The sequence below is a fragment of the Ochotona curzoniae genome, unplaced genomic scaffold (genome assembly GCF_017591425.1).
Source record: "Ochotona curzoniae isolate NIBS_2020 unplaced genomic scaffold, NIBS_Ocur_1.0 patch384, whole genome shotgun sequence".
In the NCBI taxonomy this organism is placed as follows: domain Eukaryota; kingdom Metazoa; phylum Chordata; class Mammalia; order Lagomorpha; family Ochotonidae; genus Ochotona; species Ochotona curzoniae.
This window is the reverse complement of record NW_024466955.1, coordinates 31,458-50,013: the sequence shown is the minus strand read 5'-3', so window position 1 is coordinate 50,013 and position 18,556 is coordinate 31,458. Positions and strand designations below refer to the sequence as shown.

At 53.4% G+C, this 18,556-nt stretch overlaps 1 protein-coding gene across 1 annotated transcript in view; it reads right to left on the bottom strand.

The window, feature by feature from the left end:
- Positions 1–1,199: 1,199 nt before the first annotated feature.
- Positions 1,200–18,556, bottom strand: part of LOC121167529 (arginine--tRNA ligase, cytoplasmic) — a 38,843-nt gene continuing 21,486 nt past the window's right edge. The window contains exons 13-15 of the mRNA XM_040996990.1: positions 17,141–17,313; positions 16,141–16,388; positions 1,200–1,360 (exon numbers count right to left, since the gene is read on the bottom strand). Of these exons, the coding sequence (XP_040852924.1) occupies positions 1,251–1,360; positions 16,141–16,388; positions 17,141–17,313 (531 nt within the window). The 3' untranslated portion in view covers positions 1,200–1,250. The remainder of the gene's footprint in view (positions 1,361–16,140; positions 16,389–17,140; positions 17,314–18,556) is intronic.

Here is an 18,556-nt window from a genome sequence, read left to right as displayed (position 1 = left end):
ATGGTATTTGTGCCCCTGCATAGCTGTGTCATTTTCCCTGTTTGGTCAGAGCGCAGTGTATGGCATCATCCTAGACTGCGACGCTCAGAAGGAGGATGAGATGGTCCAAAGCGGGAAACGGAGAGAGCAGCACTGTTTCGATGCAGTCACTCTGAGCATGCTGTGTGGATGGAAGGTGATGTGTATGGTGTTGCATTTCAGTCTTCCAAATGTGTGGTCAGCAAGGCCTTGCAGTGACAGTTCTGGCTTCTGTGAGATGTCCGTCTGCGGGGCAGTGTGTGGACACACTCGCTGGCAGGCAGGCAGGTAGGTAGGTGTGGCTGCGGCTGCTGCGGGCTGCGGAAAGGGCTTGAGTGCCACATGTGCCTGGGTGAGGCTTGAGTGGAGGTGGCTCTCAGGAGTTGTGGGGGGTTGAAAGAGCAGACAAATGCTCCCTGTGGAGCATGTGTCGGGAGGGCTTTGCTTCCATCTGTGAGACTATGAATGGTTTTCCTCATGTAGTTTTTTCATTGTAGCCTCTCCAGAAAGAAACATAGCCTTGCTCTGCACGAAGGCTTGCTCAAGTACTTCTGGCTACGTGGAGGTTACGTCGAGAACAAACAGAAAAGCGTAAGTCTGTGTTGTTTCCTTGTGGCTGACTGGAATAGTCATGTGGTTAGTTGCCTTCCAAACAAGTGTGCTGTGCAGGTAGGACTGGGCCGGAGGCCACGTGCTAGATGTGCCGTGCCCATGTGGCATTGCGAGAGGCCTTCCTCAGTAAGTGTCATCATTGCTAGCTTTTCCAGGAAACAGAAAGCTGTGACGGTGTGCTTTAACAGGTAAGATGGAGGACAGACTGTTTGCTTGGTGGGCTAGAAGGTAAAGCAACTGTGTTCAACGTGAAAAGTTTTGGAAGGGAGAGCTCTGAGGAAATGGCTTCGTGTCTGCCGCCGTGGTTAAGGAACGAGTCAGCAGAGTGGGCCACCAAAGCACTCGGATGTGGTTGTTGGGAGTGAGTAGGCAGCACTTGCCACTGGGTGCCTCTGTGCCTCTATAGGGCACAGAGCTTGGGGCATGGGGCTAGAGCAGAGGCCAGCTGCGCCAGGCTTTCTGGCCTGTGGCACTGGGCCTGGTGTTTTTCAGCAGGCACACACAATAGACTGTCAGGGAGACTGTGTGTGTAACCGACACATAGCTTTAATCAAGAAAGGCACTGTTGCTTGTTCTCTTAGTATTTATTGTATGCGTTCTGTGTGGGATAGAGAGAAGGGTCACATCTTCTGCACGGGTTTTATTCCCAGGATGTCAAAGCCCTTGGCCATGATGGAAGCCACCGCTTCGCAGAGGAGCATCCGCCACATGTTGACCTTCAGCACTTTCCCTGAAACGACAGAAAGGCAGCACTTGACGCAGGGAGAAGACAAGAGCAGGTAAGCCAAGGCTTTGACTTGTTTCACTGACACAAGCATTATGTCTCTGTCTGTGTGGCTGATTGCTACTTGCTAAGCTAGAAGAGTGCTTGTCGCAGGAGCCATCAGCCACACAGACACACACGTCACATCACTTGGCCTCATGAATGCTGTCTTTGTGTCCTAGGGGAGAAGACCCAACAAGTCGCGGGAGCCGTGGAAGACAAAGGTAAGGATGGAACAGCAGCGCATGAAAAGAAGGACAACCGACATTGATATGCTTATGGCCGTTCTGCAAGGAATAAATCGGCAAACAAGCATCCAAACGGTTGGAATTTTTTTTTAGAAAAAAAAACTTAGGAAAAATTTTTTTTCCTTAAAAAATTCTCCCCCAATAAAGGATCCCCCCCCTCATCCCCACCCTCTCCTCCCCTATATAACAATTAATAAAGTATGCATAACCTACCGCTGACAAACCCCCACCATCTACACACTCCCTCCAATAAACATATGTTCTCCACAATCAATTTCTTCCAAGCACGCCCCCCCAACCCCACCCTATCAACCCCAATATTCTGCACAATATGTTTCAATAAAGCATACCCTACCTCAGACCCACCCTATCACCCCAATATGACTATTAATAAAATCTGTACAAATGACAACGCTCTCTATAAATAAATTTATTGTTACACCACTACATTATCTACATAATTACTATAAATTTATTATTAATAAATTTATTCCAACCATGCTAACAATCATAACACTATATACCAACCAATCGAAACTAAAAAGAAATATCCCTTCAGCACAACAAAATTGCTCGTGCTAATTAACACAACCATTTCCTCACCAAATACACGACACCAACAAACACTTTATTCACACAACGACCTTATGTCCATAACGTGGACATCCACACACATCCCATCAACCAAATAAAAGATATACACTATGCATAAAATACATTATTGGCACAATATTCATCTACCACCACAATTGCCACCCCACCTCACATGCAACAAACAATTCCAAAAACATTTATTGTACATATTTTCCTTATACACACGCTCACATACTATTACAATCAGCATAAAGCAAAACAAATCATGAACTATATACATAGTCCCGATTTACACATATTTTCTCCACACAATCACGATGACACAACCAAACATACACAACAATTGCATCAAATTTTTCTTGTACACATCCAAAATACATTCTCCAGAAACGCGGTCTTTGCTCCTCCTTTCCATGCGACATTGCACAAGCACAATACACCTAGAAGAAAAACATATTCCAATTATGTACACGTCATATTTTCACTCACTAACATGCACAAAACCACCACTGCCCATCCACCATCTTCTACAACACAAACTACAACACACCACCCACACAACATACTCACTATGCATCCTTTCGGACAGCCACGGTAAACTGCACCTACACCCACGACCACACCACTAGACCACACATGCCAAAAACTACGTACAATTCCACACAACTTCGCTCACCACAAAACCACAATACACACAGCCATAAACCCACAAGCACCAACAACACACCTTACAAATACATCTCAATACCACACACTGCAAAAGCGTACTATACCCGTCTCTACACACTGCCAACATTCACCCCTAACATGGTGCCACATAAAACCAAACACGGACAACACTAACCAGACAACAACAACACAACCCAACACATTACACCATCATACACCTTGCTCACACACGCACCCCTCCATCACAACCTACCTGCACACCTATTCATACTCCACTCCTTCTACAACAACAAACCCATCACGACATGCCACCATCTGTTTTCCCACGACAATCATCTATCACACTTTCCTACCAAACAACAATCTCACGAGCACGCACACACATACCAGAGTCCACCTCCACTGAGTTCGGAGCTCGGAAACGCTGCGTACAGTCGGCGATAAAGAAAGACACAAACACTTTTTGCGTTTTTTCTGCCTGCTTACTTGCTTCTCGCTTCCTTCCTTGCAGCTTTCAGCATCCTGCTACAGAAGAAGCTATGCTTGTTATTTTCCTAGACACAACACAAACTTCTCCACAAACGTCTCATTTTTCTCTTTTACTTTACCACTAACACAGCATACACATATTTTCAAATATTTTTTACTTCATGCTCACCCACACACGCTTAACGATAACTCTGTAACTAACTATAATCAGTTTCTTTAAAGCAAGCCGTTATTCGTTCTTCAGAAGCAGCCATGAGGAGACATCCTAAACTCCAAGCCCAACGCACAGATGCTTACCTCCTATTCAGTGCAACATTCCTACTGCATTATATTTTCACAACTTATCACTAAATCGGAGAAGTACACCCAAACGCACACAAACATAAACATATAACACAAAAACTTTCACACATTAAATCCGCTACGACTGCAGGCTCTACACCCTCATAACGAATCAAACAATAATCAAAACTATATCTCTGTAACGTTAATACAACCATCCCATTGTTCCTCTAGTAAAAACATTATGAAACGGGCTAAGGCAGCTACATTTGCTATGCTCTAAAGAGTTGCAAGGACACGTTAACCTTTAACATCACAGCAACTATCTTTTTCCCATAGCACTTTCACCTCATACACCCATCACTTCCGTTAGTTTGTAAACTTCTCATTAAGCGGTTTCCCAGAACACATGCTATATGTCTGCACCCCATTTCACGACACTGGGTAGGCACGCGATAAGGTGTACAGCAATGGCATGCGTTTCATTGCAATCCTGTGCACAGTTAAAGGCCCACTCACCAACACATCAATAACAGCAACTCTTACACTCACAGTAGTTGCCAAAGCCATCTCACAGGGCCAAACAATGCCACAATAAACTACGGAATTCTTCGTGGGATACTTGACTCTCCGTACAAACAGGGCATGAGACTGCGTCACGGTACTCAGAGAGAAATCGCCGGGCCCTGCCAAACAGCTAGAAGCTCCCTAGACCCTGCAAAGCACGGAACTGTTCTCTTCACAACGTTCTCTCATCCATACCTGCTGCACGCACCCCAGCACACACACATAAACATCTCTACCGAGACACTCCCGAACCACAGCCACAAAACCTGCATCCACCTCAACCCACCAACCCACAAACACACCACACCTACTCAGATTCCCTTGCACAACACACATGCACACCTTCGACACTCCATCCCCATACCGGACTACAACACACTTGAACATCCTGGAACGCGACTTCCCTACTCACCGCACAGCCCATACGGCACCTCCACTTCCATCCTTACCCATCCAACACATCACTGCTACCACACCGCACCAACCTAGCACCAGACCTTACAAAACCAAACCGAAACACGTATTTCAGCCAAACGCACAACCGCTACACACACAACTCTCACACACATAGCACTACACCTGTCCTCACCACTGCCTGCCGCACGCACACCTGATTCATGACACCACCTCAACCACATCTCCCGGGACTCCTCTGACCACACACCCGCACGACCCAACATGAACACTACTCTCCCACACCATCTCCTGCATACCTACGCATGCCCTCACACATTCCTTCACCTCCCCTTCTACAGCCTCGCTTCTTCACCACACACACACAGACACAACTACTCCACCTACAACAGCACCCCCGATACAATTCCCACCAAAACCTCAACCCTCGAGAGCCACTGCTCTCTCCCCAACAACACCGCTTCTCACCTGGACATCACAGACCGCCCAACTGCTGACGCAACGGACACTATCTTTCCCCCTGAGACCCTCAACATGCCACTTCCACGTACCATATCCTCATCCATCCCGACCATGCACCCACACCACCGCGCACCTCCACTACCCCAACGGCCACCACATGCCCTTCCACAACTCTTCCACTCACCGATGCCTCTCGAAAGCGCCACAAACCCATTCGACACGCGCACATGCGCTCTTCGCCTCGGCCCTGGCTCAGCGAAACACCTACTCAACTACCAAACGCAGCTTCACCCCACACTCACACCACCCCTCACTCCGAACAGGAACGCTATCAATCACCCATCCTAAACACTATCGAACTCAGCCGCCGGTGACACAAAGCCACTTCACATACCAAACCGCCTTCCATACACACCGTGCTCCAATCCCATCAAAGAACACACACCAACGAAAGACATGTTCCCTCCCTCACAAGATCTCCTCCGCAGGGCCTTTTCACATCACACCAACCCGATCAGCATGAGAAAGCTGACTCTACCTCCATACACCTCCTCCTTCTCTCCAAAATCCCACCTTGCCACCCACCGCGGACCTGTCCACCACCCTACTGCGCCTCCACACAACCTCGTCCACACTCACCCCACGGCCATCCCTCACACAAGCCACACATATCCTACTCCCTCAAGCTGCACTCACACACCCGCAAACTGTGACTCACCACACACCCACTTCTACCATTACCGAACTCACAGGCACCCTTTCCCATGCACAACACGACTCCACACACCCCAAGCCTCACACTCTCCACTTTTCCACAAGCCACGCTCACATCCCATACACGTACCACCGACACTACACAGCTCCATCCTGACACCGAAACCTACAGTAAGCCTACTCCACATCACACTGTATACTCAAGAACCTCTTCCTGCTTCCGCACACACCCACACGACCTTTCACAGACTCTCCTCCCCATCCCACACCCACAGGACCCCGACCACGAGGCGGCACCGATCCACATACGCATTCCGCAATTCGTACCGACGATCGCCGCAGCACTCCTCCAACTTCACGCTGCTGACACACATCCACCCTCGACGCACGAACATCCGACCCCACGTGCTCGCCCCAACTGCCTCATTCACCACACTCCTCTCCGACGGCACGAGCCTTTTCCTCACAACACCCACACATACACTCTCCTTTCTCTTTTCCTCTTCACGGACCACAGTTCTCACCTCATCTTCCACACACACTCACCACCATCTTCACCTCCACCTCACACCTCCCTGACACAGAAGCCCAAAACTACTTTCCGTACCCTACACAAGACGCGACGCTTCAGTGACAACGGCATGCCACGGATACACGCCACATTCTGTCCTCCTCCTGCCTCTCCACAGCCCTTCCTCCTGCCCACGCCCTCATTCACAACACCCCTTCCAGGCAGACAGACGCAGCGACTACGCCCACCGCATGTCCCGACTCCGCTCTGACACCACGCTATCAACACCGAGTCTTTCCCCAACACCTCCTACGCTTCACTCCACCCTCTTCAGCCACGATCCCCACCAACCTCTTCCTCTCTGCACCCGGAACAGCCACAGTACAAGCAGCACCACCACGAACACACTCTCACATCACGACGACACGTATCACTCCACCTTACACCTCCACCAACGACAAGAGACACAGAAAACGCTGCCACACAACGCACCCGACCTCACCCGACACAAAGCCAGCACGCTGCGCTTCCTTCCGAACCCGCGACATGCCTACAAGGTCCCACACACGAAACCCACGCTTCACCGCTCTCGCACGACCAAACCAACACAACATCGCACATGGGCAGGACTCTGCAGCACAAACATGTCGCAACCTCCACACGACAACGCTCCCCACCTAGCACTGCACACACTTCCACGTGCCCTCGGACAGGCCAACGCGACCTCACCTGCCCAACACCGAGCACACCTCACCGCCCACGATCCAAAGCCTCCCACACTCGACACTGCCCTCGTATCCACCACCACACTCTCACGACTCCGTCTCACGCTCTGGAGGCTTCACCCGGGCTTCTACCTCCTCCCGGGAACAGCACACTCTCCACTGCGAGAATCAACCACGACGATACCAGCCACCTACACACTTCCCATCCCATCCTATCCCACAGCCGCTTCTCTACCTGTCAAACCTGCACGCCCCTTCCGGCCACACACCACGCACCCACTACACTTCTCCACGATCTCGTGCCGGGCTCAACCCCTCCTCCGAAACACATGCTACACTACCACCTCCACGACGACACCCGTGAGCGAGAGTCACTACGAAGGCTCAACCACCGGCTCCGCCACCTACACTTCCGTATTCCCTTCACGTCCTTCCCACCTACCCTGCTCCACATCCCAGCACTGTACGATCAAGGCCTGTACAACCGATCACCCGGGGGCCCCGCCCTTGCATTCCTGCAGAACCAAAACCGACCCAGAAGAAGCTCCTGCCTTGACTTCAGCTCCAGGGGGACCATTGCCAAAGTGACCCAATACATGCACCGTATCTCGCTCTTCTCGACCTACACTTGCCTCACCACCCACACTCCATCTGACAACAGCAGCAGCAACCACACCATCGCCCTTGCCAGATTTCACGCACACTCCCAAAAGCACACGTAGCCTTCCCATTCCATCGCTATCGCACACAACACTCTCATGCCAACGCTCAGGCTCTCGACAACGACATCTTCCTCCCTGCACACCACCTCACACCCCACAGCTCTGCCCTGTCTCCCACACCAGCACGACCTCCATACGCTCACAGCAAGCCGACTCGACATCATCGCTCCCCGGCTCATCCGACACTCACTTACGACATCCCCGCCTTGCCCTTCAGCTCCACTCTAGCCACAAACCCCTACGTACCCACACCCATCCTTAGCCAGACCCAAGACACTCCAACCCAGTCACAGCTCTTCGCAAGGCCACACCTGACCCCATGCCACACCGGAAACCTCCTCAGAGTCCACTGGTGGCATAAGAAGATCCCAACGCGCACCCTCCTCCTCCACCGCTCTGGCGGGCCACAAGCAGGGACCCGCACTGCACGTACAGCAGCCGGGACAACAGCCAGCACACGTCACGGATCCTGTTCCTTCCACATGAACCACGAAGCCACAAAACAGCCCCCAATACACCATCCCTTCCAAACCACCCACAACTTTCCGCTTCGGTGCTGTCCTTCCTCCCCGATACACATCCCGCACGGATTCACAGCCGAGCCATCTTTCTCCCGTAAGGTCCGCACACCATCCTCCCCCCCACACAGCACCCATCCTATCACACCACCGACCACTCTCACGGGGCAGCAGTTCATGCTGCTACCAACACGATCCCGCTCACACGTACCGCATCTCTAACACACAACACCGGGCATCACGGCCCAAGACTCACTCGACATGCTTTCCACAGCCCACAGAAAAAACACTCACCCAGCAATACCAGGTCACCGGCATCCACCCCAGGCATGACCCTTGCCGTCAGTCCATACGCACCCTCCTTGACGACGACCCCCAAACCCTTCTGCCCACCACAGCCTGTCCATACTATTCAGATACATCCATACCTACAATACTCACGCTACAACCTATGCCCCTATGTCCGCATGTCCCAAGCAACCACACACACACCACGACCCCTTCCCCCTACGCCATCCCATGCCCTTCCTCTCACCTTTGACACACACACGGCTCTCTGCCACGGGTGCGACACCAACGACCCACACGAACCCTGGCAACGACCTCGCCCCCTGCACCCACCGCGTTCCAGACCTACCGCACAAAGCTTTGCTCCCCGATACTGCAACCACCTTCCCTCGTCCATCCACACACAGCTCTCACACACCTCCTCGGCCACGCGCGTGCACTCACCCCACACACGCACCTCTTCCACTCAACACGCAACACCATTACCCGACCATCAGGCACCGTCCTCACACTACGCCTACTTCTTCCATCACCACCACGGCCACATCCACGAGGCACTTTCCACATGACCACCACACGGACCCGCAGGGTCACCGCTTCTTCAACAATCTACTCCTATCCTCCATGACCGGGCAACTCCAATAGCTGCCGTAACCTAGACTCAACTACTAAGAACCGAAAGCCTATCCCACGTGCATCACGGCTCCTCAACACACACCACACTGCATGCTCAGATCGAACCACACACCACAACGTGCCATCCTTCCACATCACCTCCTGTAACACTACTCTGCGTCTACCCAGACCCTCACGGACCATTCTCCAAAACCTACGCAAACTCAACGACACTCCATCACAGACCATCAGGGCACCACTCCACACCACTGGCACACCTTCACGGCATCCTACATCCCCGACATCCACCCAAACCACCACGCCCCACTCACCTCTGCCTGACTCACCCACCTGCACGCCACGACGCACACGGACACACCCATCCCATCTCTGACTCTCCGGACAGGTAACCGCACGGCACTGTATACGCCTACCCCTACATCACACACACTCTTATGCCACACGGTAGCCTCTTCCACCTCCACGCACCTGAACCCTCTCCTTGCAGACCAAGGCAACCCTGGCCGCTCTGTCACATCTCTACTCACGCCACCATTCGCAGCCACAAAGTCCCACGTGCAAAACTCAATGCTACTCTACAAGACAAACACCACATTCCAAAACCACGACTATCACTTGCCATCACACAGCTGCAACAACCCAGCGACGCCGCCGTCCTCACAACACCGACGCCACCCACCGCATACACGCGGGCAAGCTGCATCTACAGACCACCGCCCTCACTACACGACAGCAACCTCCAGCGTGCGGGTCTTTCCTTTGCGGCTGCCGTCACTCCATACGGATCCCACAGTGCTTCTGCACGATCCATCCTTCCTACACGCTCCCGACGACACTCACCTCTCCTTCGAAGCCAGGCGAGCCATCGCGAGACCGAGGACGGTTGTCCAAACGAACCACACGATCAGCATAGCTAAGACCCATCTACCGACCGACACATCCCCTACAGAAACCTTGTACTCACGGAGCAAACGTGTCCAGCAGACACCGCACCATGCAAAACCTACACCTCGGCCACGGTCTAGCAAGATCCTGTCCTATAACCTGCCACCGTGATGCATCCAGAGTCAGGTCTCACGAGGCAAACCCATGGCTTTCACTAGCGCACGAGAAAACAGGATCCAGCACCTGATTCTATACAGCACATGCAGCCCAAACCCCATGACAATACTACCCCACGGGTTGGCACAAGACTCCGGATGCCGGATGACACAGCTATGTGCCACCAAGCACCGTGCCATGACTCACGCATAGAAGAACCAATCACACTCTGCACTGGTCAACACAACAGCACCGGCATGGAACACCACACTAGGGTGTAACGTAAGCCACGCCGCAACCTTCACCAGCTCCTACGAACCCACGCGGAAAACCAGACGATGCCGCACGAGGGCCTCGCATCCACGGCCAGGTACGACACCCGGGTCTACAAGGATCTCGAATGGAAAAACTTCAGCAGCTCCCCGAACGGATCCTAGCTCCCACTGCGCAACATGTACGCTCCACTCCTAGGGGTCAGACAAGCTGGGCAAAATAACTCTGAGCGGTGACTACCGTGTGCGTTACTCCTGCAAGGGGACAGACCATGCAGCACGGAGCAAGGTTTGGCCACAGGCAAGACGACACAGCGCATGGACCACAGCTCTGATGCACCTGGGCTCTCACACCTCCAGGACTGCGTGAGACAAGGACGCTGACCCAACCACACTCAAAGCAACCACCGACCTACACATGCTCGATAGCTGGAAACAGGGCCGGTCGGAGAACCGAGGAGACACCCTAGCCGGGAGGACGTACCCACAGAAGAACGCGGAGCTGGAGTGCAGGCTGCATTCCCATCGGCACACAGTTGTAGACTCACTTAGCACACACGCAGATTGTGTCTGGACACACCTACGCGTGCTGGACGCCAACACCATCTAGTGCTCCGGACAACCAGGCTACATTGGACAAAGACTAGACTACGTCTTGGTCCAGACGAAGCCACGGGTACGCTGTACATGTGCGTCTCAACACGCCCTGGCTACCAAGAAACATCCCACGGTAAAGGCCATATGGCGTCGAAGCCCACTCCAGACAAGACACTGCTCCTCCTAGCACAGGAAGTACATAAAATAGCGCGACTCCACGCACCCACGGGTCCTAGGCGCCAACTCCGGCATACGGAAAACTTCTACTAGAGCACTCTGACAAACACCTCTGTACAGACACAGTTGCTACAGAGAACGGCAAAAACAACCACACAGAACAAGCCAGACCAGACCACATAACGACACCGGACCAGCATGCAACTACCATAGGGGCCAATCACGCCAAACCAGTTCACATCACCCACTGACGAATCCAAACACCAGACCACAGTGTAGGTCGAACCAACGACGGGCATGACACACACCACTGCGCATGACAGAAAGCCAACGCACAAAGATCACGACCGGATGGGACCACCCTGCCCGACCAGCACACCTGAGCACCAAGGAAGGACAAGGCAAATTCATCGGGGGGACCGTTGCGGAGGGCTCCCCTACCACACGGTTACTCCCCCTGGAAAGCCTGAGCCGTAATGGCGGCAGACCAGACTACATAGCCCTACGACACCCGTAGCCCTCACGGGGATTAGACCAGGGAAAAGCCAGGTGGCGCAGATACTTCCTCCGGGTACCAACAAACATCACAGTGGGTGAGGGTCACTTGCCACGCCACAGCATCAAGTCACACAAGCCGTGACTGGGGGATCATTCTGTCAGCAGACACTGCACGACCGCCTACACAGTGCATCCTCTGCGAATGGCAGTCACCTAGAAGGCAACCATTACCCTACACCCTCTCAGTAGAACCCTCGCACAGGAAGGCACACACACCACGACAGACAGGCAACCGACAACACTGGTGTGCCCTACACAGCTGGACCTAGGCTTCACTGCGCACTCACATGTATACGCGCTACATGAAATGTCACACAGCCTAGACTAGTCCGCTGTACATACCGACACACACAAACACCCGGGCACGGGACGGGCCTGGTGGGACTTGCGATGCGTCGCCACGACTAGGCTGCAGCTCTCACTCCGTCACGTGAAGGCCAAGTACACTTCACGAGATAAGGCTACACTCAGAGGCTGGCACTGGGGGCTACTTCGGTGAACTCAAACCACACATCTATCTGCAGAGTGCATCCTCTGGGAGAGGGAGAGGCCTGGCAGGGAAACGGTGGTCTCCTCCCTCTTGGGTTACCACTTCCACGGAAGGGCAGACAATGAGAACACCGGCTGGGGTGGGCTCAACTGTGGAACACACTGGACTACTGCTACACATAGGGGTAAACCACGGTAGGGGGCGGGCCCGGTGGGGGTGAGACTGTGTCGCTCCACCTAGGCGGCAGCGCCCGCTGCTCTGTCTCAAGGCTACGTATGTGCTAGGCGGGACCAGCCAACACTGCAACGTCCATTCGTTCCACTGCAAGACAGGGCTGAAAACAGAACCGACCCAGCCATGGCAACCACCAGCTGATCGGGGCCATGCAGCGTGCCAGACCCTGTGCTTGCTAGCACATACAAGATTCTGGTCTGAGAACACCTCAGTCAACCTTTCTTTGGACATCTTCCCCGATCAAAACACCAGACACAGAACTCGAACCAACAAAAGACAGAGGACAGACCGGGTCATCCCACCATCTCAGCTATATCTGCCCAACGAAATACAGGGCAAAGGGAGACTCTAGGATGGATGACGTCCATCCGTGCATGCTTCAAAGACCTCATCGTGCTTGGAGTGCCAAGATGGACAGCGATTCATCACGGGTGACCTATCAAAACCACTTCAGCGACAACCACGCCCTACATCCGCAACCTTGGCAAGGTGGGACATTCCATAGGCCTTCTCCCTTCATACCCCGCTTGACTCCTACAGAAAACGATATGCACAACAATAGTCCTACCCACTTTCCTATGACCCTTGCACCTTTTTACCCTAACTAAATCAAAAAACAAACAAAAAAACAAAAGCCCAGATCAGGCTGGACTGCAACACCCATTGCCTCACACCACTGGAAACAACACCGCCCCCACCAAGGCAACCCCCACCAGCGGATCGGGCCGATGCACTGTTACCAGACCCTATACTTACAAATATCTACTTCTCCCTAAGGACAGCACTCACCCCACCTATCACAGGCTTCTCACGAGCCACACTACCTCACCGAACACACGACACTTGACCGTCCGCCGATGACCCACCCTGTTTTGCTTTCCCACCAGAGGACACACATGACCCATCCTCAAACTCCCAACGACACACGCACCGCCGCATTCCGCTGCTTCCTCGATCCCAGAGCCAGAACGTCGCAAGGCATGCCAGACGTGCCATCACCCGAAACACAAACACGCCCCACACCACCTCGAACATCCACCTACCGACCTCCACATCCATCTCGCCTCCTAGAGCCTCCCCCAAATTCCCTTCACAAGCATTCCCAACCAGCTGCCTACTGCCTCCTGTACTCCTCCTCTAACTCCTGAGGCTCATTTCCATAAGAAAACAAACACTAAAAAAACAAAAAAAAAAACCCCACACACCCAGTCTCCACACCGACTCCCGCTCACTGTACAAACCAGCGACTCTCGCGACCCTCACGATACACCATCTCTTCACCCTCAGCAAGCACGCCACGTCCCATAGGCTCCCGCTCAATCCTCACCTTCACTTCCTCCTAACACACTCGTGCTACCACAACGACCTCTTTCATCACCAAAGCTAAACCCAAACCCCACGACTCCACAGACACAATGTTTCATCCACGGCCACAGCCATGAAAGATCACTGCGCTTCTTCAACCACACAGACCTACCGACACACGGCCACGAACCCCACCCGCTAGCGACAACCGCCAGGCCCTCGCCAGGCAGCAGCCCACGCAGACGGCAGCCCTCTTCCAGTCCGAAGCCACCCATTCCAAACGGCTGCTGCTTGCGCCTGGCCCTACGCTACACGTCGGACACATCAGGACACGTGACAACACACAGTATGGGGATTCACGCAAACAACACGTCCACCTTTCAGGACCACACACCTCAGTACACACGTGCTACATCTATACACACAATCACCACCCTCAGCCCGCTAGGAAGAACCCATCTCCTGCGCTCCGGCAACATTCACACTAGAAAACACAGGCAAACAACTCGGGTATCTACCATTGGATAGATATTCACAAACAATGGTGCCATACACAATGATACGACCACGAAAACAACACAAGCTCTCTCATCCACAAAAAACAAACAAACAAAAAAAAACCAAAGCCACACAACCCAACCCAAAATAAACACATGAGGCAAATGCAAGCACACATCACAGAAGTGAAATAGCACAGCCACAGAAAATGGATCACCCTCTGCCTAACCACGTTGGACTTGTCACAACACTTGAGTCACAGACCTTGACCAACACTCGCCCACGTCCCATAGTACACCACAGCAGCTACAGCTCACAATGCTACCATATTCACCGCACGGAAATCAAGACTATGGCCCGGCCTGGTTGCCTACTAGCTGGAATCCCGCCCTTGCATGTGCCAGGATCCCCTATGGGCGCCACTTCGTGTCCCATCTGTTCTATGTCTCAGGCAGCTCCCCGCACGTACCCAGGGAAGGGCATGGAAGATGAGCCAAACTCTTGGGGCCCTGCACCCGTGTGGAACACGGGGAACAAGCTTTCGCCTCCTAGCTTCCAATGCGCTCAGCTCCAGCCGCTGAGATCACTTCGGCAAGCATCTTCCTCAAGATTTCTCCTCCTCTCTCTCCGTCTCCCTTTCCAATACAGAATCCATCCCGACAGCTAATACACATCATCATCATCATCCGCATATCCGGAATCGTAGCAGAGGCACAAGATCCAACACCGGGTCCTCACCCATTCTTACACAACTACAATACACACCAGCAATCCAACAGGCACTGGGGCGGCCACGTTCACCCACCGCCTGTGACGCCGGCACGCACCTCCGGTCTCGCGCCTTCACCTCGCACGCCCCACAATGTTGCCACCACGGTAGCAGTGACCCAGTGGATAAAACACGTCTCACACGGCCTCCAACTCTGCCTTTCCATCCCATTCACGGACCTTAACACCCACACACAACGATCCCCTCACGACCCACAGGGCCGACGGGACCGTGACCCACCCTCACCTTGGTGACCCTATTGCCATTTCTACACCGACGCATGACGCGACCACACCTTTCCTTCGGACTCACCCCCGGTTTCCATCTACACTGCTATGTAGACAGGCTGTCGTTCTCCACGTGGGCACAACACCTCACTGACCCAGACCCTGGACAACGCACGCTTCCGCGACACTGACAATGACCCGATCCCCTCAAAAGCAGACCCGACTCAACGCTTCCACACGTCACACCCAGTGCTACGACATGCCCAATGATTTCGTACCATCCAATTCCACCATCCACACAGACAAATTCACAGCAACAACTTCACCCACGAAAAACCTTGCCGTGTCACAGTCGCCACACTACATCAACGACATAAGACCAACTTTCTCACGTCCCATACCCTAACGGGACAGCTTCAGCACTAGCAGGAGACCGCTCAGTGCCATCCACATGATGACCATCACAACTCGCACGAATGACGCACCACACCGCGGCTCCCTAAGCGATGCCAAGGACCGCTGCAGAACAGAAAACAACGCGTCACCCACACACAGACCCAGGAACGCTTTCCTCTTTCCGTGACCTAGCTCACACGGACTCCTACGAGACAGATTCTAGATCCCTGACCTTCTACGACATTTCCAACAATGGCCCTGCTGCAACAGCAAGCCCCCCCCATCCTCACATCACTTCACCGTGCTCCATCGTTCCCGGTGTACCGCCTCCGAGAGACACTCACCGGTCTGCCTGTCTTTCTCCACACAGTAGCAGCTGTCGTAGAACTCGGTGAACGTCGTAGCCAGCTCATAGATGTAATCACACAGGGTGTGCAGAAACAGGTCGTCCAGAATCTTCTGCACCACCTCAGGGAACCGTAAGATGCACCGGCCCAGTTTCCACTCCTTCTCGTGCTCCAACACGATCTTCGTCTCCCGCGCAGCCTTCCGCAGCGTCTCCTCGTCCACGTTAGCCAGACGGGCGATGGACCTGCAATACCACCCGTGCCCCGTCACTCCCGGGTCCGGGGACGCTGCACCGAAGCATCGCCCGGCACGTCCCCGTGACCGTTCCATTCCGACACAACGGTTAAAGGCCACTTGTTACACGGGACTTGCATCACGCAAAACTTACGGTGCAGTTTCACACGAACTCCACCACAACTGCAATCAGGATAGGCCCGACGCACACACCGCCGTAGCACATGCGCTCTTCATCACTGTCCTCTCAAGTGCTCCTGTTTTTTATTTTTTTTTTAACATCACATAATCTTTACCCTGAAAGTCAAACTGCTACTTCACACGGCCCCGCCTCCCATCAGGAAACCTCATGTCATGTTCAACTGCACCCCTTCCACTCCTGTTACGGCTCCAGCAACTAGACGTTTGCTACCAAACTAGCAAGCCTCCACTTCACCGCCAGCTCTGGGCTCTCGCTCACCGCTGCTGCTGACAACTGGGAAGTTACCCAGCACACAGGTGTTCGCTCTGCAAAACTGTCTTCCCTCATTTTCCTCTCCACAAAACACATGCACTGCTTCCACCAAGAGTGTTTCGGCATGGATCGTGGCCAGAAACAGTGCGAAGGGCTCCATGCATTCCAATTCACATTTCACCGGGGATTCTACACCAACACCTATATTCACACGTGCCGCCACACAGTCAGACAGGTCCGGAAACATACCACACTAGAACCACTGCATGTCACGATGATGTCCACGACACGCGTCTCAGCCCACTCACCTGATCCTGGTGAAGGCATACAGCAAGTAGGCAGCCGTGTTACCGCGGTCGTCCAGCATTTTGTCGAAGGAGAAGATGTAGTCGTTCAACCGGTTATGAGACAGGTCGGCGTACTTGATACAGCCGTACGCCACCGACATCTGAGCGGCTCTCAGTTCCTCCGCGCTTAACACCTGCGGGGACGACAGACGACACGTCCGTGCCCTCCGACTCACGACACCTCTAGCCCGGCTGTCTTCCAGTCACATGACCGGAAACGGCAGCACCGAGCCGTGCTCTCCTATCCACAGGCCTCCACGTGGACGCTGAAACAACTCATCGGCACTGCACAGGAAATGGGATTCCCACGACACGCTCGACACACTCCATCCGTGTCCATCCGTGTCCTATCCCAGCGTACTGTGCAGGCTCCCCCATCAAGTCCGTAGACACAAAACCCCTAACAATCCATTGCTTTTTCTCACCTTGTTCTCATAAGCACCGAGGTGACAGAAAACAAACGAAGCATAAGACATGACCATCACGTCACTACAGACCACGGCATGAACTCTCACACAAGCAACCGTGGGTACCCTCACCAACAGTATGGTCATATCCGATGACTGGTGACATGCACACACATGCCACACAGCTCTGCATTTCGGTTACGAAAGCACATTCACGCTTCACCAACAACACCTACACCACACTTCTCATACCTATGCCCGTGAAAAGAAGCAATGACCACTAACACATACACTGCAGGACCAGCCCTGTGGCATTCACACGCGAAGCCTCTGCCTGGACGACTGGCATCTCACAAGAGTTCCGGTCTGAGTGCCAACAACTCCGTGTCCCAAACAGCTCCCCGCTCATGGCCTGCGACACGGGTAGAGATCAGACAAAAGGCTTGAAAGCCTGAACACCACTGGGCCACGGACAGGAGACTGCTCCTGCCACCGTGACGGCCACCCGGGCGGGGGCGGCGCACCGGCAGACAGAGGACCTTTGTCTCTCCTCAGCTTTACACATTTCACCTAACCGTACGTACATTTCCAGGAACCGATCGACAGGCTGAGAAATCATGAGCAATGATCTCATGCAGGATTGCCTGCTAATCACTGCCATAAAACACTGCCAGCACCACCACCCAGGACAAAGGGCTCGCCACCCTGCACAGCCATCCTGTGCCAAGAGCCGTCCTTTCAGCCTCAGTCCGCCGTCACCCTCGCTAGTACCCTTCTGGCACAGGCCTATAGTTTCTGAAGAACACGCACGGCCCCGGTTTGGGCCTTTTGCCACTAGCCTGTATCTCTTCAAACGTGCTCATGCCTGACGATGGCCCGTCCTCTCACCGACATGCTACGCCATTCCCAATAATGATTCCTCAAAGACTTCCCGCACATACGGAAACACTGCACTCTATGCACAGCATCA